This window comes from Stigmatopora nigra, chromosome 20 (genome assembly GCF_051989575.1).
Source record: "Stigmatopora nigra isolate UIUO_SnigA chromosome 20, RoL_Snig_1.1, whole genome shotgun sequence".
Classification (NCBI taxonomy): domain Eukaryota; kingdom Metazoa; phylum Chordata; class Actinopteri; order Syngnathiformes; family Syngnathidae; genus Stigmatopora; species Stigmatopora nigra.
This window is the reverse complement of record NC_135527.1, coordinates 8909370-8933525: the sequence shown is the minus strand read 5'-3', so window position 1 is coordinate 8933525 and position 24156 is coordinate 8909370. Positions and strand designations below refer to the sequence as shown.

General features: G+C 49.6%; 4 protein-coding genes across 6 annotated transcripts; 2 read left to right on the top strand and 2 right to left on the bottom strand.

Moving 5' to 3' along the window:
* Positions 1-559: 559 nt before the first annotated feature.
* On the bottom strand, positions 560-1930 carry LOC144213507 (histone H2A.Z). The gene is made up of 5 exons (XM_077742008.1): positions 1771-1930; positions 1431-1508; positions 1229-1342; positions 991-1120; positions 560-915 (listed from the first exon to the last, which is right to left on the bottom strand). The coding sequence occupies exons 1-5, from the start codon at positions 1771-1773 to the stop codon at positions 854-856; spliced, it is 387 nt and encodes a 128-aa protein (XP_077598134.1). The 5' UTR covers positions 1774-1930; the 3' UTR covers positions 560-853.
* A 1356-nt stretch (positions 1931-3286) lies between these two features.
* Positions 3287-10913, top strand: lrch4 (leucine-rich repeats and calponin homology (CH) domain containing 4). Of its 2 annotated transcripts, XM_077742006.1 has the most exons (18): positions 3288-3823; positions 6749-6893; positions 6979-7108; positions 7186-7291; positions 7358-7604; positions 7672-7768; positions 7838-7958; positions 8015-8112; positions 8186-8238; positions 8415-8576; positions 8641-8712; positions 8785-8861; positions 8927-9028; positions 9099-9169; positions 9232-9369; positions 9469-9546; positions 9798-10623; positions 10708-10913. In XM_077742006.1, exons 1-17 carry the CDS (start codon positions 3649-3651, stop codon positions 9981-9983), a joined length of 2058 nt encoding a protein of 685 aa, XP_077598132.1. In that variant the 5' UTR covers positions 3288-3648; the 3' UTR covers positions 9984-10623; positions 10708-10913. The 2 variants fall into 2 exon arrangements, with proteins under 2 accessions (XP_077598133.1, XP_077598132.1); XM_077742007.1 differs by lacking the exon at positions 9798-10623 and having other exon boundaries at positions 3287-3823.
* Positions 10914-14051: 3138 nt separating this feature from the next.
* On the bottom strand, positions 14052-17093 carry nat16 (N-acetyltransferase 16). 2 transcript variants are annotated; one of them, XM_077742466.1, is made up of 5 exons: positions 16935-17093; positions 16170-16395; positions 15870-16094; positions 15488-15801; positions 14052-15418 (listed from the first exon to the last, which is right to left on the bottom strand). In XM_077742466.1, exons 2-5 carry the CDS (start codon positions 16383-16385, stop codon positions 15190-15192), a joined length of 984 nt encoding a protein of 327 aa, XP_077598592.1. In that variant the 5' UTR covers positions 16386-16395; positions 16935-17093; the 3' UTR covers positions 14052-15189. The 2 variants fall into 2 exon arrangements, with proteins under 2 accessions (XP_077598592.1, XP_077598593.1); XM_077742467.1 differs by lacking the exon at positions 16935-17093 and adding an exon at positions 16514-16874.
* Positions 17094-17635: 542 nt separating this feature from the next.
* Positions 17636-24074, top strand: mtm1 (myotubularin 1). Its single transcript, XM_077742637.1, has 16 exons — positions 17636-17784; positions 18424-18498; positions 18570-18642; positions 18701-18795; positions 18873-18983; positions 19051-19152; positions 19224-19307; positions 19377-19526; positions 20761-20946; positions 21011-21193; positions 21253-21408; positions 21473-21520; positions 21582-21674; positions 21751-21864; positions 21934-22110; positions 23021-24074. Exons 2-16 carry the CDS (start codon positions 18442-18444, stop codon positions 23222-23224), a joined length of 1833 nt encoding a protein of 610 aa, XP_077598763.1. The 5' UTR covers positions 17636-17784; positions 18424-18441; the 3' UTR covers positions 23225-24074.
* Positions 24075-24156: the final 82 nt, after the last annotated feature.

Here is a 24156-nt window from a genome sequence, read left to right as displayed (position 1 = left end):
AATGAAAAAGCCCCCTCCTGCACCCCCCAAGCAAACATACGCAGACCACATTTCCTCCTAATTGACCTTAATGGCGGAGGCTTGGGTTACAAGTTCAAAATGCATCCATTTTGTAGTTTTGGTCAAATAATTCCTGTTGTAAAATAACCTGATTTATGTTTTAACTCCATTTGAAACCTGATATGTAAATATTATGCAGGTTTATATACATAAATTTGACTACGACATATTGTATTCAGTGATAATGGGGAAATGGAGCCGTCCTGTGGACACGTTTCATATTGCAACTAATTTTTCTGGTCATGTTAATCTTTTGAATAATTTGAATCAATTATAAACAAATCATGTATTAATACATCTAATGATACTATAACTTGTATTAAAATGTATTATTTTGATTTGAAGAGAAAGGGAAAACATACTTAAAGTACTTAACATTTGGAATGATTGAATACTATTTATTACTAACACTAATTTCTGATAACTTGACATTTTTCCTAATTTAAAAACAATATAAATGCAATATGAGACCTGATTTTTGACAAATAGGAGCCAGACATGCGTGGCCCATAAGAGCTTTATTTAAACCACCACTTGAACAAGGGAATGCCACATAAAGCAAATTCAAAAGAACTGCAGCACCAGGAAGAAGAAGAAAAAAAATAAACAAAAACAAACAACAAAAAAGAGCTTCTTTGAAGCCACTTTTGAAAAAAATACCCCCAGGTGAGTAAGCGAGCAAGCTCGACCCAAACCAACTCCTACAGGTGTTCTAACACTAAAACAATGGGTAAAAAAAAACAAAAAAATGTAGACGTCGTCCTGAGATGGCGCAATTTCCAGCAAATCCTCGTTATACGGTCTTCTGCTGGCCCTTCTTTCCAATCAGGGATTTATGGATATGCGGGATTACACCTGGAACAAAACAAAAGCCACATAATCACCACCAGACATAAAAATACATAAAAAAACAACAAAAATAGGACTCACCTCCACCAGCAATGGTGGCCTTAATCAGGGAATCCAACTCTTCATCCCCTCGGATGGCCAATTGCAAATGGCGTGGGGTGATACGCTTCACTTTCAGATCTTTGGAAGCATTTCCAGCCAACTCCAGGACCTAAAAACACACAAAAATGCTAGCATTTAGCATCCAGGAGCCCATTCCACCATAACTTCTCCCTCCCAAAACAAACAAGATGGTGGGGGGCGGGGTGTAGTATGGTACCTCGGCGGTGAGGTATTCAAGGATAGCCGCGCTGTAGACGGCGGCGGTTGCCCCAACCCTGCCGTGACTGGTGGTCCTGGACTTGAGATGTCTGTGGATACGTCCCACGGGGAACTAAAAAGGAAACACAAGCACTTTGTCATCAAATGTCCACAAAAGGAAGCCCCATAGCACAATAATGAATGGGAACCAACCAACCAACCTGCAATCCGGCTCGCTGAGAGCGCGAAATCGCCTTCGTCTTGGTCTTCCCGGAGTCTTTACCCGCCTTTCCCCCAGCCTAGATGCAGAAAAACCCACATAAAAATACGCATTTGACTGTCGGAAGTCGAGTAAATTTAAAAGCAAACGACAGGGTTAGCTTTTACCGCCATATTTTCCGTATTTGGTTCCTAGTAGCGTAGAAAAGCTAAGCTAACGATGCTAAGCTAAGAGGAACAACGCTCGCTAAAAATAAAGCATCGGTACGTGGACGTATCGCGCGGTTAAATTACGCGTGAAAATGCGTTCGTTTGACCGCGCGGAGGATGAAACTAGCTTACCATGATTGATTCTTCGAAAAGTTTCGGGCCGTTGGAGCACAAAAGCTAACTAAAAAAAGGCAAGCCGCAGCGCATCGACGGACGGTTTGAACTACAATCCCCGCCTCCAACTGCCTTGGTTATATATAACCTAGTAACATCCGGGTTCGGCTGGAGAATAGAGCTCCGCCAATCATGTTGGACCTTGTCTGCCTGCCAACCAATCCATGGGTAAAGATGGACTTTTGCGGGAAAATCTACGCTTGAATCCACCCGCAAGTGTTCATGGGTAACGTAGTCGCTGCAAAGCAAGTCTTTGTGTTGTTCCAAACAATAATAAGGCAATCGTTCGGTTCTTGTTGATGTTGATAAACCTTTCACCACTTTTTATTTAATCACATTTTTATGATATGTTATCCAAATGGAAAGAAATCCGAAAATACAGCGTAATGACTTAGTTTAAAGGGAAAAAACACAGGAATGTGATGTTTTTTGTTATGAAAAAGTGCATGTGTTTATTTATTCAATAATGTTTGAGTTGTATTTTAATTAAACATCTTCAAATGGATTCCTATTAAAATATAACATTAAAAACATTTCAAGCAAGTTTAAACTGTTGTTGTAGCTCATGCAATGTGTTAAATGTCCACAGGAGGGCAGTGATAGCACCTTCTACAACGTTGTGCAACTGTTATGGTTAGAATTAGTATATAAATTAGTACAAATCAGTGGATTCTTTCCAGTTAGAATTACAGTTCGGTTATGAATGATTTCTATTGAAAAGACGACACTAAAGAAATATATTTTAGTCTTTTAGAGTGTTATGATGCCAAAGTATGCGTCTCCATGGCAGCTGTCATTGGGGTGGGTCGTGGATGGTCAACATTCTTGCAATAATTACTTGACCCTTAACCTTATTTCAGTTCATTTTTCTCACTTTTTGGTCTGCAAAGCCTTATAATTCTTTTTTTAAACACTTTTTTTTCTGACAGTTCACAGGGGAAATGCTAAAGGAAATGACACAGAGAGGCCAGAGGAAGACGAGCGTGAGAACATCTGACCTTTTCTACAAAAGGTCAGCACTTGGTGACGTCCACATTTGCCGCCAACCTTCCCAGTCCAAAACAAGATTGGTCTCTGTATTATTTCAGACAGATTGGAGATGATCCATGCCTCTTTGGGGGGGATTTTTGACATCCATTTGCCCCCCCCCCCCTTATGACTTTTATGCACATTAGTCCCAGTTGCAGGCGGGGGTCCGAAAACCCTTTGACAGATGGTCCAAATGGGATGCGGCTTGGGAGGATGGGAGGAAAAATTAGTCGGATGCTAAAAGCTGATGAAAAATGCATGAGTTTTTCCCCAAAAATCTAATCTTAAAAAACTAATAAAAGTAATTGTTTTGGATTTATTTGTAATATACTTTTCTATTATTGTTATTATTATGATTGTGCACTTGTAGGCCACCGTACAAAGGGGCCCGCCCAAAGTGTTTCCGCTTGAAACCTGTCAAAATAAAACCTAACCCAAACGCGTCTATCCAAGGAGCAAGATTTTTACCCACAACCCCACCCCCTTTCAAAACGCCTGTTTCCAAAACTCGCATGGGTCCAACAAACGCCTGCCGGTTGTCATTGTTCTCTAACTACGGACATCTCCGTGTTCTTATTGTTGTCGGACGCCCTATTCCGGGAAGATTGACAGCTCCGCCCCCGCGATCGCACGGGCGATGAGTCGTTGTTGCGAATGACGCGATCTGCGGGGTTCCTCCGGTACTTCGGGGCCAGCTTTTTTGACCGACCGATCGATCGATCCAGCGATCGGACCGAGTGATCGTACGAAGGGGGTGACGGACAAGGCGACTCCGTGGAGGATCAACGCCCCCGTAGTGAGTGATCGATGGCGGCTGGGGATGGAGCCCAGCTGCCGGCCACTGTCGCGTCGGCCAGTCGGAGTGTGGAGAAAGCCCTGGAGGACGCAGCGGCCAGTGGATCTCTCCACTTAACCAACCGAAAACTGAAAGAATTCCCCCGTAATGCCATCAACTACGATCTGTCCGACATCACCCACGCAGGCAAGTTCGGCCGTCTTTTGTTTAGCGATCATTTCCATGCAAAAACTATTGTTTACCTGCACTTTTTATGCAAATTTCTATCATAATTCATCACTTGACACTCCAAATGAGTCATTACGACCAAGCCACTGGACATCAGTGTTTTGGATCTCAAATAAGCAGACGTTGAAAAATTAACTTGCTCTTTTAGTCTAAGCATTACGGTAAATTCATTCAAAACATAAGTAGAAATGTCAAATTATACTATTTTAAAGGGTTAAATTGGGAGGAAAACGTATTAAAAGTGGAAAATATGTATATAGGAATAAATATGAAATGAAATCATCACTATAAGACTTTAAAAATGACACTTAAGTGTCAATAAATGTGGCCTATCTCTATTTTTGGTCAATTTTATTTCATCACCTGCACATTTACCCTTTGTTTTTTTGAAACTACTGCGACTTATACTCAGGTGTCATCATATTTTCTTCCCTGGCATTGTGTTATTCAGACTATAGTTGCTCTAAAACTGTTAAAATTTATGTTTATCATTATTGCTTTGGAATTCCGAACCGTTTTCGCACCCCGCTTTATCGCCACGTACTGGGATTAAGACGACCTTGTCCTCACCGTGCGCCAAAAGAGGATTACGGCGTCCAGGTTGGTCCCGATCCGTCTTCCATCATCTGCTCGCCGCCAGCTAACGCTAGCAAAACCTTTCGCAACTCGCACCCAGGTCAAAAGGTTACTAGGATGAGCCGCCAGCTTTTTTTCCCGAAACGGCGATCCCCAAGTGAGTGGCTTTTGTTGTGGTCTTTTTTTATTGAAGACTGGACACGCCCACTATCCTCAGGGCTGAAATTGAATATCTTAGCTCCTGGATGTACTTTGATGCTCAGGTGCGCTGTTTTTCTCACAAAGGGATTGGAATCTTTCAAATAGGGAGAATACAGTTCGTCTTTTTTGGGGGGGCGGGGCTAAATGGACCTGGAGAAGTTTGGGTTCTAATGACTTCCCTAAGGATGGTTCTATTGAAGAAATAAGTTGTGCTGCAACTGATGGGAATTTGATTTTTTCAAAATCCTATGGAGTGGGAGGAGCTATGAGGACTTGAAATTTATAGACACTCCCTCTACTTACGAACTTTCAACTTAGGAACAAACGGTACATACCAAACATGTCTGCAAATTGCGTTTATGTCCCAAAAATGTTGGTAAGTTGGATTTTGGATTGATAATAGGGACTTTTTGTACTTTAAAAGTAGTAAAATGACCAAAAAAAATGCATATTTTCATATATTTTGCCTTTTAAATTCTTCTGAATCCATTCTTTTATTGATACTCATTGGTCTCATTGATATACATTGATTAGCAACAGCATAACATTATATACTTCTGTATTACATACATTATATACTTATATACTTCCATATAGGCCTTAAACATACAAATGAACTTATATAAACCTTCAATATACTTAAATATAGACCTTAAACATCAATTATAATACAAAATATAGCACTGAATTGAACTATTTCAACTTATGAACAAGTGCTCAGACCCTAACAAGTTCATAAGTAGAGGATCATCTGTATTTCATCCCAAATGGACACGCTACAGCACCCCCGCATTATGAATCCGCGCAAAAATCTCAAGTTTTGACGTAGCAAATGTGCTAAAGTGTAGCGAAACGCATTCACTAGCTTGATTTCCTCCCAATTGCGGATGTGGCTTGGCCATTGCGTTCACTTCTGCTTTGTTTTTCAACTCCTGACCCACTTCAAAATGGCCGTCTCTTTAAGATTCGTCTCATTTTAGCAGCATTTGCGGGTTAAGCTATCAAGTACCCCCCCCCTCCCTACCCAATCCAGCCGTCTTTTTCCGATTCAGATAACACAACTTGCACTCTGAAAGTATTTCAAGGCCTTCACGGCAGCTGCTCAAAAAGTGGGCGGTCCTAACTTTCCACAACTCCCTGGTGGGAGGTCACTAAAGCCAAGGCCCAAGTACACACTCCCCTACTTTCCCCCCCGAGTTTCCTGGGAGCCGACAAGCGTGTCAACAAAAAAAGGAAGGCCTTCTTACGTAACCTGGCTGATTCACTAAGCGGCGCTATCGGGAAACGGGGGTGATGAAACGCAGCTGCGTTGCCGCGGTAACGGAAACCGTGTCGGCGTAGCAGCCATCTGTTAGCATGGGCTCGCAAAATAAGCCGTAATGGAGTCCAGAATTGCTTAAAGGGACGCTTTAACTTGTTAAGAATGTGTCAACAAAACACAGGAAGGTTTTTGTTGGACTTTAAAACTCAAACAAAAACAAATATGGCCGCATTTTAATGAAGTATGTTTAGTACCAAACTCTAGCTAACCCAGACCATAGTAGATGTCCAATCACCAATAGATTGGACGCCCCCCAGTCCCTGTTTGAATGTGTCTTGATGTGGAATGTTGTCCTAGTTTTATATTTACAGTTCTTGTCCATTGACCCACATAGAAATAAAAGGAAATGGAGGACAAACAAAGGCTGTCTGGCTGGATGTTGACGTTGAATAACATTGTTTGTGTAGATGCGGTCGCCATGACACTTTTAAAATGAAGGAAATGTAGAAAAACACACCAAAATAATGCACTTTTACAACTAGTCCTCATCTGTAGTTTTGGTCAAAACCAGGGTTTCCGCATCTTTTTTGGACAATGCGTGCGGAGAACAGACGGCCCCTCGGTTCCATCCCCCCCAGCGGAGAAGGCGTATTAGACCACCCCCCTACCCCAGACCCCCGCCTTTTGTTCAAACCAAAGCGCAAAGATCCAGCGCTACTGTACGCATCCGTCCCTGGGAAAGAACCGGGGATGGAATCCTTGAAACCCCTTGAAATCCCTGGCAAAGGATTTTCTGAATGGCACCCATCACCTCTATACAAAAAATCCCTTGTGTTCTTGTCCAGATCTGTCCAAAAACCGTCTCTGCGAACTCCCAGAGGAGCTGGGTCACTTCATCTCCTTGGAGACACTGAGTCTTTACCACAATGGCATGCGTTCCCTGTCCCCCTGCTTGGGGAACCTCCAAGCCTTGACCTACCTCAACCTCAGGTACTCACCTCAGTCCCTGCCAGGGGTTTTCCTCTGTGTCCCACCCAGTCTTAGAAGTTGTCCCTTCTCCTTTCTCAACCAACAGCCGGAACCTGTTGTCCTCTTTATCTTCGTCCGTGTTTGAGCTCCCCCTCTTGCGAGTCCTCATCGTCAGCAACAACAAGCTGTCTTCCCTACCTGCCTCGGTCCTGGCCCTGGCGCACCTGCGCCAGCTTGTAAGAAAGACCCTAGACCCTCACTGTTGCTACCGAGGTATGGTTTTGGGTCCTGACCGTTTCCGATTCTTGGTCAGGACTTGAGCTGCAACGACTTGCAGTGTCTACCCGTGGAGTTGGGCCAGCTGGAGTGTCTGCGGGACCTGAACCTGAGAAGGAACCAGCTCCGTAGCTTACCCGAAGGTACCTATCCCCAGCGTACAGCCCCCCACCCTCCACCGACCGTTTCCTGCTCCTTTACCCGACTAGAAATCTCCGAGCTCCCTCTGGTCCGCCTGGATGTGTCCTGCAACCGGATTACCCGAGTCCCCCTGTGCTACCGTCACCTGCGGCACCTTCAGAGCATCTCCCTGGACAACAACCCCTTGCAAATGCCCCCGGCCCAGATCTGCTCCAAGGGCAAATACCACATCTTCAAGTATCTCAACATGGAGGCCTGTAAGAGGAGCCAGGAAGAACTAGAGAAACACCTGAGACCCACTGGCTTCAACGGCTGGTCAGTTGACTCACCCGCCTGAGATCTACCCGTTTTCCATCCCCCATAACCGGTCCTGGCCTTGTAGTCTCTCCGACCAGGAGTTCTTCCCCAGTCAGTTCGGAGGACTGGACTCTGGTTTCAATAGCGTGGATAGCGGCAGCAAAAGATGGTCCGGAAACGAGGTAAAGTCCACGTCTTGGGCCCGGTTTGTCCTATTACAAGTGCCTGACTGTCTGTTTTTACGTTTTTAGTCCGCAGATGACTTCTCGGAACGGTCCCTCCGTGTCTCTGAAGTCGGCAGAGATCGGCGAAACCTGGAGGAGGAAGAAGAGGAAGAGGAGGAGGAGGAGTCGCCAATCCAAGTCAACAAAGGTAACGCGCCATGAATAGCATTGCCGCTAGCCAAACGTAAAAACTCATTTCCCCAGTCAACGGGAAAGCCGAACGCTTGGAATTTATGGACGGCGGCCTGACGGAGGAAGACGAGGAACCCAGGATGGGACCCAAGACCCAACCCTCTGTACCGGTACGATGCCAAACTTTCTCTTTTCTGGACAGCGCCTGTCTTTGGCATAACCATTCCACTGACTGGCTTCCAGGAATCCAAGGAGAAACCCGCGCCATCCCACGATAAGATCTCCCCCATCTACCGGTACGTTGTCTCTCTATTTGAAGAGCTGGGTCAAAGTCAGCATTCCTGACTGGCTACATACAGTCAAACATTGTCTCACTTTTGTCAACTATTTGTCGATAAAGTCCTCACCCGGATTGAATATTTCCCACAAGCTCTCTCACACTTTGTTTAACAATCCCTTCTCTATGGTGAAGACCTCGTCTTCACGTGGACATCGCTAGCGCACCGGCGTCCACGCCCCCGAACCGGTCCCCGACTAGCAGCCCCACTTCGGAAGAGCGCCGGCGGCCTGGGACGCTGCTCATCTGGCAGGAACGGGAGCGACTTCAACAACAACTACTTGGAGACAAGTCCAGGTAGATGGACACCTCCGTCCCGCTTCATGTCCTACCCATCCAACCCGTCTTGACATTTTTGCAGCTCTCTGAAGCCGTTCAGCAAAACAGGAAATCTTGCGGCCTCCGCAACGAGGACGGGAAGTAGCAGCCCCGAGTGAGTTGAAACCAAGTTTCCGCACCGTTCCCACTTTGCACGCTCAAAGGGTCCTCCTCTGCCTCCCTCTAGTGGCCAGTCACCAGAAACCAGCCCTTCCCACAGGTCTTCGGGGGTGCTTCTCCTTCAGCGCTCCAGAAGCAGAACAGGTACAAAGTCCTAGTAGGTAAGAACCACCCCCAACGTTTCAACCTTAAACCCGGGACTCTTCCAGAGGGTTCCCCGTCCTCCAAGACGTCTCCTCCCTCCTCAGCCAACCACAAACCCAACAGCTTCTTGTTCCGCACCTCGTCCCGTGGCAGTGTCCGACCCACGGGTGAGTGTTAAAGCCACTCTGTGGACAACCTGGCCACGGAACCGTTGAGCAAGAACCGTTTCACCCGTAGGGATCTCCCCAACCGAGTCCCGCCTGTACTCACCCAAAGAGGACACCCCAGACGCCGTACAGCTCCGCAAGGTGGGTCCAATACCCGAAAACCCACTTCCAAGACCTTCCTTTACTCACAGAATGTCTTCCAGACTCTGGAAGACCAACTGAACATCACCCTGGGCGAGGACCTGGAGGGAGCACTGTCTGACGGCACTGTCCTCTGCCAGCTGGTCAACAGTGTCCGCCCACGCACCGTCTCCATCATCCACATTCCGTCCCCTGCCGCGGTGGGTCTACCTTCCCCAAGGCGACATACCTACCGAGTCTACATACGGAAGGATCCAAAAATCCACTCACTTTGACGTCCTGGTCTTTGTCTTTTTCAGCCCAAACTGAGCTCAGCCAAGTCTAGACTCAACGTAGAGAACTTCATCGCCGCTTGCCGGAAGCTCGGCGTCCCCGAGGTAAGGGTACGAGAGTCCCCAAACACATTGTTTGTCCCCTAAGACAAAGGAGGTCTTCTCCAGGTTCTCGTAGTAGTCCTGTACTATCTTTAACCTACGTTCAGTTCCTTGTTTGTCTTCGCTCTCCTTGCCCAATCACACCGCACCGGCCACTCGACCCCTAAAGACGGGGGACGGGTGCCCCGGTCCGGGGTCGGCTTTTTTTGTCTTCTAACATGTCTGCCATTTTGTGTGTCCCAACCCCGGTCCAGGCGGACATTTGTGTGTGCTCCGATGTGCTTTTGCGTAAACCGGCCCGCGTACTACGCTGCACCGAGGCCTTGCTAGCCCTAGAAGACAGACTACCCAGGTCCTCATTGCTGTCCCCCGATTTCCTGCTCTTCTACTGCGCCGCCATGGCGCTACTCTACGTCCTCTACCGCTACCTGCTGGCCTAAAAGCAAGAGTGAAGTCAGGTTTTTTTGTCTTTGTTTTCCTTCACGTTTCTTGGACTTTTTTTGCACTGCTTGAATCTTTGTGGCCTCGGAAAATAGGACAAACTGTGAATGTCTACTTTGTCACGTGTCCCCAAACGCGACTCCAGTGCCTCTGAAACTGACAAGCTCCTCCCCCTTTACTACTAAAAAAACATAAGGTACACACTACATTTTTGGGGGGTTTAGTTAAACTGGCGGATTTTGTAAAAATGTAAACAGGTTGTTAAATTATATCATTTTTTTGAAGAGTTTTGTCCCTTCCAACGGATTGGTCCCTGTTTTTTTTTGCTTTATTTGTCCTGTCTGCTGCTGTTTTCTACTCTTTCTACTGACCTCTACTGGCCTAAACCCGCATTTTGACATGCACTGTTGAATTCCAAATGTCTATTTTACAAAGTCAGTCTTTCTCTGAATTTGTCCTCGTTTTTCGGGATATATTTATAGTCCTTTTTCAACTTTATATGAATATATTTGTTAGATTTTTTCCCCCTTATTGTGGCAAAGAGTTTATTAAAAAATGGATTTTGAAGGGATTTTTTTCTGGTGCTTTAAATACCCATCGCGAACTACACATACTTTTACAGGACCTGCGACCATTCCAGTGAGTATTATGGTATAGTTTTACCTTGTTGTGTTAATAATAATGCGAAAAATAGCATCTGACTTTGTTATTTTCCTTACCCAGGATGCATTGTGCTCACCACAGCTGGCTAAAGACGACAAAGGCCTGAGAAGGCTAGCTCGAACCGTCCAGTTTCTGGAGGCGCTAGTCTAACAAGCCGCCATCTTGGATGTGGCTCCAGGAGCCAGTTGCCGTCAAGTAGGATTGACGGTAGACAAAAAAGTGCTATTTTGTTTTGTTAAAGCTATTAAAAGTCAAATAACATGTCACATTTGATGGTCATTGTCTTGTTTTTTTATTGATTTGGAAGTAAATCGAGTAAAATGGTGCTTTTTAATTGATCGTGAGATCCCAAAGTGGATTGAAATTGCCTCGGGATGGCGGTTCTTACACCCAAAAATCAGTTTCTTGCAAGTTCCTGGTTGGAAAAGGGCCCAAGACTTGAACAAAAAACCCCAACTACCACCACTTGTCGCCATGCTCTGATGACATACCCGTGATGTCACGTTTCTGCGACCTACTCCACCGATGTCACGCTTCTGATGTCCTTTACGAAGGCCAGATCAAAGAAGCCAAGGGAAAGGTTTGTTGAGCGGGCGGACGGCCAAAAACCGCCGACAACGACGCTCCTTTGGCGTCTTTCCCCAAGATGGCGTCGAGTTTCAACAAAGCTCACTTGCGAAAAGTCACCGAGAAGAACCAACTGTGCGATGGCGCCATCCACACGTCTCCATTCGGTATCATCGACCTTCTCAACACTCAGAAATGTCTCAAAGACTTCTTCGCCCAGCGTGGTTTGTTCGGCGACTATTCCAGTCTTTCCGACACGGAACAGGTAACGAGTCAACCTGCCGCCGTCTCGTTAGCCTTAGCTCAAGTCCTGTTTTGTCCACTAGACCGCCACTCAAAGTCTGAAGGCCAAAGAGAGGGATGAGAAGATCAATATCATCATTAAAAGCATCGTAGAGAAGAGCATCGCGGATATCGCCAAGATGAGACAACTCATCGCCCTGTGGGACGCCGAGGAACGCTCGGCCACCCACTCCTACATCGACGAATCGTCTTACGGCGCCGTCACGCAACAGAAGATCAAGCAATACCTGAAGGATTTCTTCTCGGAACGCCTCACCATGGCCGAGAACCCCAAAGAGCTGAACCGGGTCTTCATAGACGGCTCCCTGGCGGCCAGAGAGGACGACGACGAATCAGGTTCCACTGTCAATTCTCCCATCCTCGGGAAGGCCATTAGCATGATTAGCCACGTCATGCAACCGGCGGTGGACACCATCGACACGGTCACCAAAAGCGTGGCGAAGATGTTATCGTGGAACGATCGCGAGGAACGAGACGGAAAGACGCCGGATGGCTCGGGACAGAAGGATGACGCCAGGACTTCGCCCAGGTCCCAGAAGAGCGCCAGGGATCGACCGATGTCCTCGTCCTCGCTGGACGAAGGCAAGTCCAGGCTGTCTCCGGCGGCCGAGGATGCCCCGGATGATAGTTCGTCCGCCTCCTCTTCGCCAGCCGGTAAGAGCAGGAACGGCCGGAAAGAGGACGCCTGTCTTCCCCAGCCTGTCTTCAGTGAGGCCATGATGGAGGAGCTTTGCAATATGCAGTTTGACATGCTGTCCACCCCTAGGCTGTCCCCCATATTGGAGGAAGCCGGTGAGACCAATTCTTCCACGTCCTCTTCCGCTCTCCTGGACAGAATGGGTCTCTTCGAAGCCGGGTCTACGGCGGGTTCGTCCGCCAGGTCCGCCAAGGCCAACCTCAATGAGATGCTGGTGGAGTCGTACCGGGAACCCACCCCCGGGGCTTCCCCCTCCAAGTCGCCCAAGGTCTTGGCCGACGCCACGGAGGAGAAAAGCGGCGGAGAGTCTTCGGAAGAGGAGCCGGCCAATGTGGAGTCCTGGTCCACCTCCAGGCTTTTGCGCAAGTTGGACCAAGTGTCCCCGGTTCCTTCCCCGGCTCGTTCTTCTCCAATTATCGAGAAGGCCAAGATCATTATGTGCCAAGTTATCCAACCCGTGGTCAAGACCATCGACTCGGCCAGCAAAGTCACTAAAATAGCCGGTAAGACCATCGCCAAAAAGGTCCGATCCCTGTGGCGCCGCCGTTCGGGCCGAAAGAAGGGCAAGCGCGGCCGAGGAAAGAAGGAGGACAAAGCGGACAAACGAGCGCACCGTCTGGAGAAGAAGAAGGAGGAAGGGGCCGGCGAGGACGAGACCGAGGACACCACCACGGCGGAAATGGACACCATCTCCGTGGTGTCTGGTATCATGGGTGACACAACGGTCAGCGCTTCTCTGGAGGCCCCTCCCCGCGGCTTCGGGGACGGCAAAACGGCAGATCCCACCACGGATGTCCCGGGTAACGTCCCGGCGGCGGCTCAGGACTTCAGCTTCTTGGAGCCCCGGTCTTCGGAGCCCAGGTCGGGCAGATCCGCCGACCCCACAGCGGAGCTGAGGACGTCCAGGTCCGGCACTGGCACCGCCAACTTCACCGCTTCGGTGGAGCCGAGGACGGCTAGATCTGGGGACCCCGCCTCGGTGGAGCCCAACAGCGCCAGATCTGCCAGATCCGCCAAATCCGCCAGATCCGCCCTGTCCGCCGTTCCCTCCTCGGTGGCCTCAGTCAAGTCTGAAAACCGAGCCGCCGCCGCCTTGTCCCGCCGCTCCGGCCTAGTCCCGTCTCTCCCCGGCAGTAAACCCGGTGCATCAGAGTCTGGCGAAGACCAACTGAACCCGCTACAGTCGGACGACGAGGGTGCACGGCACAGCATCTACAGTATCTTTGAGAACATTTTCCGCGAGGAGTTTTCCAAAAAACTAGAAAGCTCTCTCAGGCAGGGACTTTGCGAAGCAGTCCGTATCTACGTCCCCGAAAGAAGCCCCTCCGAGTCTCTAGAGGGCGATCTCCCCGCAAAACCCGCCAAACGGGACTCTTCTCCAGCCTGTCGCAAAGACTCCCCAGGGAGTACCTGCTCCTCCATCACATCCCTCACTAGCAACCAGTTTTTAGAAGCTGGAATAAGCCGGAAGCTTTTAACCGAGTCAGCCCTCAAGGGGGTCCCGCCTGAAGGACTGGACGCCAGGAAGAAGTCCCTGTGGAAGCGCTGGAGGATGAAACGAGCCCGGAAGATCCTGCCCCGGCTCTCAGACGGCGGTGGATGCTGTACACCAGGGGGGGTGCTTTCGGGAGACTCCCCCTCGGACGACAAAGTCCCGGAGGCGGCCCTCAAGACCCTCTTGAGAAGAGTCTCGGGAATCTGGAGGAAGAGTAGCCGCCCAGTAGCAGGGGGCGCCACCGAGCAGGAGGAACTCTCGTCGGCGGAAACCAGCTGATGGCGCTCCCCTAGTGGAAGAAGAAGAACCGACACCCATGTGGTCTGGGTTCGGGAACCCCGATAAGGATCAAAGTGGTTTTATTTCAAGAAGGGAAATAGGATCATCACGTAGGTCCGTTAGGCTATCAAAAATACATCACTCACGATCAAAGTAACTTGACTTGAGGGCGCCATGGAACCCGGAATGCTGGTGGCTAAGGACGGAACGTTTCCAAGACAACCCAGACCATCTTTTTGTTTTTTTTTTGTTCCTTATTCTTTACAAATACTCCAAATGTACTCACAAGACACACTTAATGTTTACGAGTTGTAGTTTTTTCCAAAAATACAATGTATTGAACGGTAATCGCTCACCATAAATTGATTCAAGTTGAGGACAAGTTGAAGTCTATGTTATGCTACTCTCTGACGTTATTGCCGTTGACTACTAAAGTGCATGACGACGCGATGGCTTGCTTTCGGCTTTACAATTATCAGATTGAGTTGCAAAATAAATGGGACACTTTTTCGGGACGGCACTTGCATAAATAAAGGCTCGTTCCCATTACCCCCAAAAAAAAATGGGCGGTCTTAGCCTTCATCAAATCCTTCGGGTGAGCGTCTTTGGTTCAAACCCAAAACTTCAACTTAGCAGACTCCCTACAGCTAGTAGTCCCAAATACTGTCCATTTTGGAAAGAATCTGAACTATTGCTAACAAACCTTTCCGTGTTAACGTCTCCGAACGTTGTTTGGGTGTTCCAAAAAAAAACAACAACCCGTGTGAGGTATTAGTATCACATAAATAGTCCTTCCTACTTGCCATAATTCTCACAAATTTCTAAAACATTTGCCAAACGGCGTTTAAAAACAGACAAAAAATAGTCAATTAGCAATTTAGCATGACTGTTGTCATAGTAACATAAATATTCCCGACCTTCAATCGCACTTTAATCCTTAATTTGTTTTGGGATTAATAACCAATTGAAAGTCCAAAAAGTAGAATTTAAAGTGCCTTAAAAAGTTTGCGCCTATTTCTATTAGCTGCTCTGCGCTGATAGCTTAGCGCACATACGAAGGTTTGTAGTAGAATATGACATCTACTCGCTAAAAAACAAACAAAATACTGCTTATCCTCGGTATTAGAGTAGTGTAGACTGGTGTTGTTTTTCTGGTAGGGTGTAGCATCCTTCTGGCAGGATGCCTACCGGGTTCTTGGGACTACATGAGGTCCGATTCCACTACGCATTGCTCCGTGTACTCCTTGACCAGCTCCACGCAAAGGGCGTGGCTACAAAAGTCGGCCATGGGCTTCCAGAGAGGCGGGTCTAGGAACATCTGGCACATCACATGACCCTTCAAGGTGGCTGTATGGCGCCGTAGGTGGCTCAGGAACTGCTGGCGGACCAGATCCAGGTCCTTACCGAACATGTCGATGTTCAAGTAGTACCTGTTGGGGGGAAACAAGGGGCTGTGGTGGGTTTCAGAGGCGGTTTTTGGGACTCTTGAGGTTGCTTACCAGTCTTCTCCAATGGGGACCCTGAAGGGGAAGGTACACAGACTCCCTACGCTAGGCTTGGAGTCGTCATCCACCATCCAGTCGATGTCTTTCTTCATGAGAATGTCCAAGTTGCACGGCATGGGCTTAAAGGGTTGCCAGTCTTGAATGATGGTGTTGTTGGGGAGCACCCCTTGCATCAGGTCGCCGTTCAGGAAAAGCCGGCGGACCGCATCGTGCTGGTCCAGGCGCACTGGGGAACTGGGTTCCACGCCGCCCAGGTCGGAGAGTCTGCGCTTCAGGTCCTCCGCTCGGAATCGAACCAGTAGGATGCCCTGCGGGGGAGGAAAGCCGCGCTGGCGACCGCTCCGGACGGACGCCCTTCGGACCGGGACCGCCGTACCTGCTTGGTGATCACTCGATACTTCTGGAAGTCCTTGGACCCAAGTTGATCGTCACGGGTCAGGCGGCTGACTTTCACCTCGGGGTGTTTGGCCTTGACTAGCTCGGCGCAAAAACGTAGCAGGACCCCCGCTACGCCCTTGCCCCTTTCCTGGGGGGCCACGCGGAGACCCTCCACCAGCATGGTTTGGCCCTCGTCGATCAGGCACACCGACTCCAGAGCAATCTGACAGATTAAAACGCACAACCAATGGCGTGACGTCGTCAACGAACCGGCACCTGATGGATTCAAGCCACTTACCACTTTCCCTTGTTTACGCGCCAGGATAACCGTGCGATTGGTCTCCTGCAACCAACTGCTGTACCTGGTAGGGAGGTAGTCCAAACCCCCGTAGATGTCCTGACTTATAGCCATGATGTCCTCAAAGTCCTCCTCGGTTGCCACGCTGAACTGTAAGTCGGCCCGGGATAAGGTCTCGGGTAGCTGAGGTGAGCTGAGGGTGCTGTTAATCTTCATGGCGAGACCACTAGGCGAAAGATACCAGGGGTACAGATCAAGGTTAGACCTTCAGCTAATGTAAAAACAGCAACACCGTTAGCACACAAGCTTGCGGATACAATGTCTTCATTTCAATGGTATTATACCAAAGCTAATCTTTTCTCAAGCACCCCCAAACGGCAGCCAATGAGAGAATAAGACAGTCAAGTTGACAGATATGGCATGGATGCTGGCCTCAATAGGACCCGTCCGTCACCGTGGAAGCGTGACCCTGTTGTTTTTTTTTTCCCAGGCGCTACTGTAGCATCCTCATCCTCTTCCTCCCCATCATCATCACCACCATCATCATCCTCAGCATCCCTAACACGGCTCCTCCGCTAACATCCTCACAAATACGTCGTCCGAGCGGAAAAAACATGTCCGCTCGCGTGCGTATACCACCGGATTCCACAGCACGCACACGCACAAATCCACTGACAAAAGCCACCGCTTCGGTGTGGGGGGGTCCAAGAATTCAACCCCCACCCTCTCAGTCCGGGAGCCAATGAAGCAAAACGGCCTACTTACCAAAAGATGACACGCGGTGCCTGCGGATGGCGAGGGTGACGGATGGAGGACGCTTTGGCGATGAAAAGACCAGCGACGAGGCGCTTGTGGGATCGAGGCGCTTTAGCCCCACCCCTCCCAGTTGTCCGCCAACTGGAGAAGCCTACTGGACTCACTGGCACGGACCAGAACCCCCCTCCTCGCTCCCCTCCCCGCTGGCTTTTCCTCGGATACTGCATGTGCGTGGAATTCCAAGGAGTTCCGACTCAGAAAATATATTGCCCCTTCCCTTAAAAAAATAACATTATATTAAAATAACATTATATAGGTCGCAGCTATAGTGCATGACACCGTATTGTCAATACAATGTGCAACCGGGTTGTTGTGGACTAATCGATTGGAAAAGTCATTATTTTCACCTGCGTTTTTCCTACATTGGTCACGATGACTCTTGTACTTGTTCCAAACTATCAGAAAAAGCCTTTTTAACATATAATTTGACTTCTATAAGGTTCCACACTAAAAACCTGACCTCACAAAAACAATTATCATAAGAATTGGGATTAATTTGTATAAAAAGACTGTATTTCTTTAGGAATTTGGACAAAATATACAATAAAAACACAAGAATATGTATTGCTAAAGAGCTAAAACATCATTTATTCATCATTTTCGTGCAGAAACTATCACAAAAACCCGTGATAACGCCCAGAGCCCTGAAAACTCCATTTCCCATAATCCCACACGCGCACCGATTTGACAAGCAGCCAATGAGCGCCATGACAGCCCGGCACATGACGTTGGTGGGCTAAAGTAAGTTCCCGGAGGCGTAAAGCTGGACGTTCCCCCACGGGAGAATCGCGCTTTGCGGGTGAGTGGGGACATTTAACGGGGACGCGATACGTGCGGCTTCCCATCGGGACAACTTTGGCCGACGTTTGAAAACGCGATCGTGCTCCGAGGGGCGAGAAAGCGAGCGATCGTTCTGCTGGGCTGCAGCCGTCTGGGGCGCCTGGGCCTCGGCTATTTCCTGCTGGAAGTCCTCGGCTCTGTTTTGCTGGGATCGACAACTCGGAAAAGTTGACAAAGGGTCTGACTGACAAAACACATCAATGCCGAACCTCTGATCTTTTCAAAGTTCGCAAGTTAACCCCTTGATCTTCTCTACGAGCCACTTTTAGCCTCCGATGTGTCACCGTGCAGGGCCTGGCACTTGTTTATGTGTCCGTTTATTACTACTACACATTCAAGTAATGTGTAATTGCGCTTCTGACGTCACTTTCCAGATCTGTTTACATTCTTGAATAGCATCATTTTGCTAGATCTTCTCCATCCTAGACCTAAAATAGTCGCTTATCACACAAAAGAAGGGTACAATAACCACTGGATAAGTCATTTCAGTCCAAATGAATATGACTATGACTCTAAAGTATAACTGTGACTCCCGATTGTGACTCAAGTGAGTCTGGCATTGAAATCCAGGCAATGTCCCTCTTTCTGTCTTCTCCAGCCTGTGGAAAAGCGAGCCATGGCTTCACCGGTCTCCGTCTACAACTCCAACGTCTTGGATGCCCGCATCCCCAGCGTAAGTCCTCAAAAATGGACAATGTTAAGGGAGGACCTGGCTATTGACTTGCATTTGTTTTGTCCATATAGACCTCCAGGGAGTCTCTAAAGATGGAGTTTCTGGCCGATGTCACCTTGCTGCCCGGAGAAGAGCGAATCATAGGTGAGGAATGGTCGCCGACTCGGTCTCCTGTCTTCTTTGACCTTCTCCTTCCTGGTAGACAAGGACATCATCTACATCTGCCCGTTTAGCGGCGCCGTCAAGGGCAAGGTCTTGATCACCAACTACAGACTGTATTTCAAGAGCTCGGATGCGGTAAGCTAGCTAACTGGTCTCCGTAGCATGGTCTCTGGCCGGGTGTTTATCTCAAGGGTTTTTGGTCTTCCCTCCAGGATGTAGCGGTGACCCTAGATGTTCCTCTGGGTGCCATCAGTCGGGTGGAGAAAATGGGTGGGGCCTCAAGTCGAGGGGAAAACTCCTACGGGTTGGACATTACCTGCAAGGTCCGGGTCTGAAGTTTGGATTTCCGCGGGTGGACAGAGTTTCTTGATGGGTTTTTGCTTCTAGCAGGACATGAGGAACTTGAGGTTTGCCCTCAAACAAGAGGGCCACAGCCGTCGAGACATCTTCGACCTGCTTTTCAAATACGCCTTCCCCGTCTCGCACGGCCTGGTAAGGAACCCGGTTTTAGCAGAGACATATTTCGGCCATTGCTGATGAGTACCTGGCCTTGTCTTTGGCAGCCTTTGTTCGCGTACATCACTCAGGAGAAGTACGAGGAGAATGGTTGGGGTGTCTACCGGCCCGTAGAGGAGCTCAGGCGGCAGGTGAGCCACCAGTGGTAGAAAACCCGCAACCTGGAGGCGCCACAACGGGGCTGTGCGTTTGTTTCGCAGGGCTTGCCCAACAACAAGTGGCGCATTACCTTTATCAACAAGAATTACGAGCTGTGCGACACGTATCCCACTGTCCTGGCCGTGCCCTTTAAATGTAAAGAGGAGGACCTGACCAGAGTGGCTGCTTTCAGGTCCAGAAGTCGTATACCGGTGAGCCCACATGACTCCACATGACTCCACATGACTCCACCTGACTCCCCATGACTCCCCATGACTCCCCATGACTCCCCATGACTCCCCATGACTCACCATGACTCACCATGACTCACCATGACTCACCATGACTCACCATGACTCACCATGACTCACCATGACTCACCATGACTCACCATGACTCACCATGACTCCACATGTGACTCCACATATGACTCCACATATGACTCCACATATGACTCCCCATATGACTCCACACATGACTCCCCAACATGACTCCCCAACATGACTCCCCAACATGACTCCCCAACATGACTCCCCAACATGACTCCCCAACATGACTCCCCAACATGACTCCCCAACATGACTCCCCAACATGACTCCCCAACATGACTCCCCAACATGACTCCCCAACATGACTCCCCAACATGACTCCCCAACATGACTCCCCAACATGACTCCCCAACATGACTCCCCAACATGACTCCCCAACATGACTCCCCAACATGACTCCCCAACATGACTCCCCAACATGACTCCCCAACATGACTCCCCAACATGACTCCCCAACATGACTCCCCAACATGACTCCCCAACATGACTCCCCAACATGACTCCCCAACATGACTCCCCAACATGACTCCCCAACATGACTCCCCAACATGACTCCCCAACATGACTCCCCAACATGACTCCCCAACATGACTCCCCAACATGACTCCCCAACATGACTCCCCAACATGACTCCCCAACATGACTCCCCAACATGACTCCCCAACATGACTCCCCAACATGACTCCCCAACATGACTCCCCAACATGACTCCCCAACATGACTCCCCAACATGACTCCCCAACATGACTCCCCAACATGACTCCCCAACATGACTCCCCAACATGACTCCCCAACATGACTCCCCAACATGACTCCCCAACATGACTCCCCAACATGACTCCCCAACATGACTCCCCAACATGACTCCCCAACATGACTCCCCAACATGACTCCCCAACATGACTCCCCAACATGACTCCCCAACATGACTCCCCAACATGACTCCCCAACATGACTCCCCAACATGACTCCCCAACATGACTCCCCAACATGACTCCCCAACATGACTCCCCAACATGACTCCCCAACATGACTCCCCAACATGACTCCCCAACATGACTCCCCAACATGACTCCCCAACATGACTCCCCAACATGACTCCACCCCTTATTCCCAGGTCCTCTCCTGGATCCACCGGGAGAACCAGGCTGTGATCGCCCGCTGCTCCCAACCCCTAGTGGGCATGTCGGGTAAACGCAACAAGGATGACGAACGCTACCTGGACCTCATCAGGGACGCCAACGACACGGCCAAACTGACCATCTACGATGCCCGGCCCAACGTCAACGCCGTAGCCAACAAGGTGAGTTGGGCGAGCCGGGCCGCCAGGCGCCCCTTACCAGTTCCACCCTCCGTGTCCCGGGCAGGCCACGGGCGGCGGCTACGAGGGGGACGAGTACCACAACGCCGAACTGGTCTTCCTGGACATCCACAATATCCACGTCATGCGCGAGTCCCTGAAGAAGCTCAAAGACATCGTGTACCCCAACGTGGAGGAATCGCACTGGCTCTCTAGTCTGGAGTCCACACACTGGCTGGAGCACATCAAGGTGAGTCCAAGACTTTCTGCCCATACCATGGCCTCAAGACATTTCCCTTGTCCCTGCAGCTCGTGTTGTCCGGAGCCATCCAAGTGGCGGACAAAGTATCTAGCGGCAACTCTGTGGTGGTCCACTGCAGCGACGGCTGGGACCGGACGGCTCAGCTGACCTCGCTGGCCATGATCATGCTGGACTCCCACTACCGTACGCTCAAAGGACTTCAGGTAAGCTGCAGGACCGCGTCTCAAACCGCCCCGACCATGACACGCTTTGACTCTGTCTGTGCAGGTGCTCATCGAGAAGGAGTGGATCAGCTTCGGGCACAAGTTCGCCTCGGTAGGGATGATCTTTCCCCGTGACCCGTGTCCGTAACGTGACCGTGTTCCCGTGTGTGCAGAGGATAGGTCACGGTGACAAGAACCATGCCGATCAAGACCGGTCCCCCATTTTTGTGCAATTCATCGACTGTGTGTGGCAGATGACCAAGCAGGTAAGAATCCGCGTTCCCCCCCGAGGGTCCCCATTTGTGGTTGACCGTGCCTCCTGCCCGCCGGATCCTCCCACAGTTCCCTACGGCTTTCGAGTTCAATGAACGCCTCCTGGTCACTGTCCTGGACCACGTGTTCAGCTGCCGCTTCGGGACCTTCCTCTACAACTGCGAGAGTGTCCGGGAGCACAATGTGAGTGCTGGGCCGGACAACTCCCTCCTGTTTATTATAATTTTTTTAAATGGCGTCTTTTGCCGGCAGGCTCTGCGACAGAAGACGGTGTCCCTGTGGTCCCTGGTCAACAGCAAGACTGACATTTATCTCAACCCTTTCTACACCCCTGAGTCGGGGAGGGTCCTCTACCCCGTGGCTAGTATGCGCCACCTGGAGCTTTGGGTCACTTACTACATCCGCTGGAACCCACGCATCCGGCAGCAGGTAGGAACCCTTGTGGTGGCGTGACTCGACATGACTCAACATGACTCTCAACATGACTCTCAACATGACTCAACATGACTCAACATGACTCTCAACATGACTCTCAACATGACTCTCCAACATGACTCAACATGACTCAACATGACTCTCTAACATGACTCTCTAACATGACTCAACATGACTCAACATGACTCTAACATGATTCTCCAACATGATTCTCCAACATGATTCTCCAACATGATTCTCCAACATGACTCCAACATGACTCCAACATGACTCCAACATGACTCCAACATGACTCCAACATGACTCCAACATGACTCCAACATGACTCCAACATGACTCCAACATGACTCCAACATGACTCCAACATGACTCCAACATGACTCCAACATGACTCCAACATGACTCCAACATGACTCCAACATGACTCCAACATGACTCCAACATGACTCCAACATGACTCCAACATGACTCCAACATGACTCCAACATGACTCCAACATGACTCCAACATGACTCCAACATGACTCCACATGACTCTCCAACATGACTCTCCAACATGACTCTCCAACATGACTCTCCAACATGACTCTCCAACATGACTCTCCAACATGACTCTCCAACATGACTCTCCAACATGACTCTCCAACATGACTCTCCAACATGACTCTCCCAACATGACTCTCCCAACATGACTCTCCCACCATGACTCCCCACCATGACTCCCCACCATGACTCCCCACCATGACTCCCCACCATGACTCCCCACCATGACTCCCCACCATGACTCCCCACCATGACTCCCCACCATGACTCCCCACCATGACTCCCCACCATGACTCCCCACCATGACTCCCCACCATGACTCCCCACCATGACTCGACCCCTTTTTCACCCTGTTTACGCAGCAGAGTCCGGTAGAGCAGCGCTACCTGGAGCTGTTGGCGCTCCGCGACGAGTACATCAAGAAGCTAGAGGATCTGCAGCTGTCAGACTCGCCGGCGCCACCTTCCTCCAGGCTGGCCAACAGCGGCTCGGGCGCCAACACCTCGTCCACGCCCGCCGGCTCGCCCGCACCGCAGCAGTACACCCAACTCCACACGCCTTTCTGAGGGACACACGGGCGCACACTCTTGGCTGCTATTGCGTGTTGTGTGTGTGCAGTGCTAACAAAGAACGCTAACATTTCATTTCACATCAACCAGGCAGGCCATTATGCAATACGGCACACACGAGCCTTAAAGACGTTTCCTGGCCTTCCTCCAAGGGCTCCACATACCAAGGACACCACAAAGCCAGTGCGCGGACGGACACAAAAATCGCAAGACGGCCATTTTGTCCCGCTTTGTCGCCACTCTGTCTCATTTCTTCGCGGCTATACCAGTTTGTCTTCGGAACCGCGGGCCAAATGTCCCCGACTCGGGTGCAATAAGTCCTTCCCCGGAGGCGGAAAGCCAACCCGGACTTGGTCCCCGTGTGGTCCGGACCCGTGCCTTGACCCCCATACCCCCCCCTCGGTATCCTTCGGCGTTGCCAGACTCTCAAAGTCCATTAGACAGGGTACAGCTAACGAGCCAGCGTCAATCAGGATGTCCCCAAAGTGTACTTGTCGTCCCCCTTTTTTGCTCTTATCCGGTCCGAGGCGGAGTTCGAATCCGCGCTAACAGGGTCAGCCTCGCTCCTGGGAATCCACTTTGGACGAAAACTCTTCTTTTTGCTTCTTTTCTATCAGGATCGGGATGTGATTACCTCAGTCCAAAGCTATTTTGCGCTCTAAAGCTCTAATACAATCATTTTTATCAAGCGTTAAATGACAACATTTTATGTCCTGCTCCACTTTTAAGTCCTTTATTTCCTTTGCTGCTCTCGCTTGTTTTTTCACAAAAGGGAAGAAAGCATGAGCGCCATCTAGCCCCTCTGCTCGGTTCTGTAAATATTACTGATTAAATTAATTTAAAGTGACTCCCTCCTCTGTCTCCTGTTTTTTCACTTCAATTGTTATGGAAATTCATAAATACATTCATATTTCTATTGTGGGCGTATA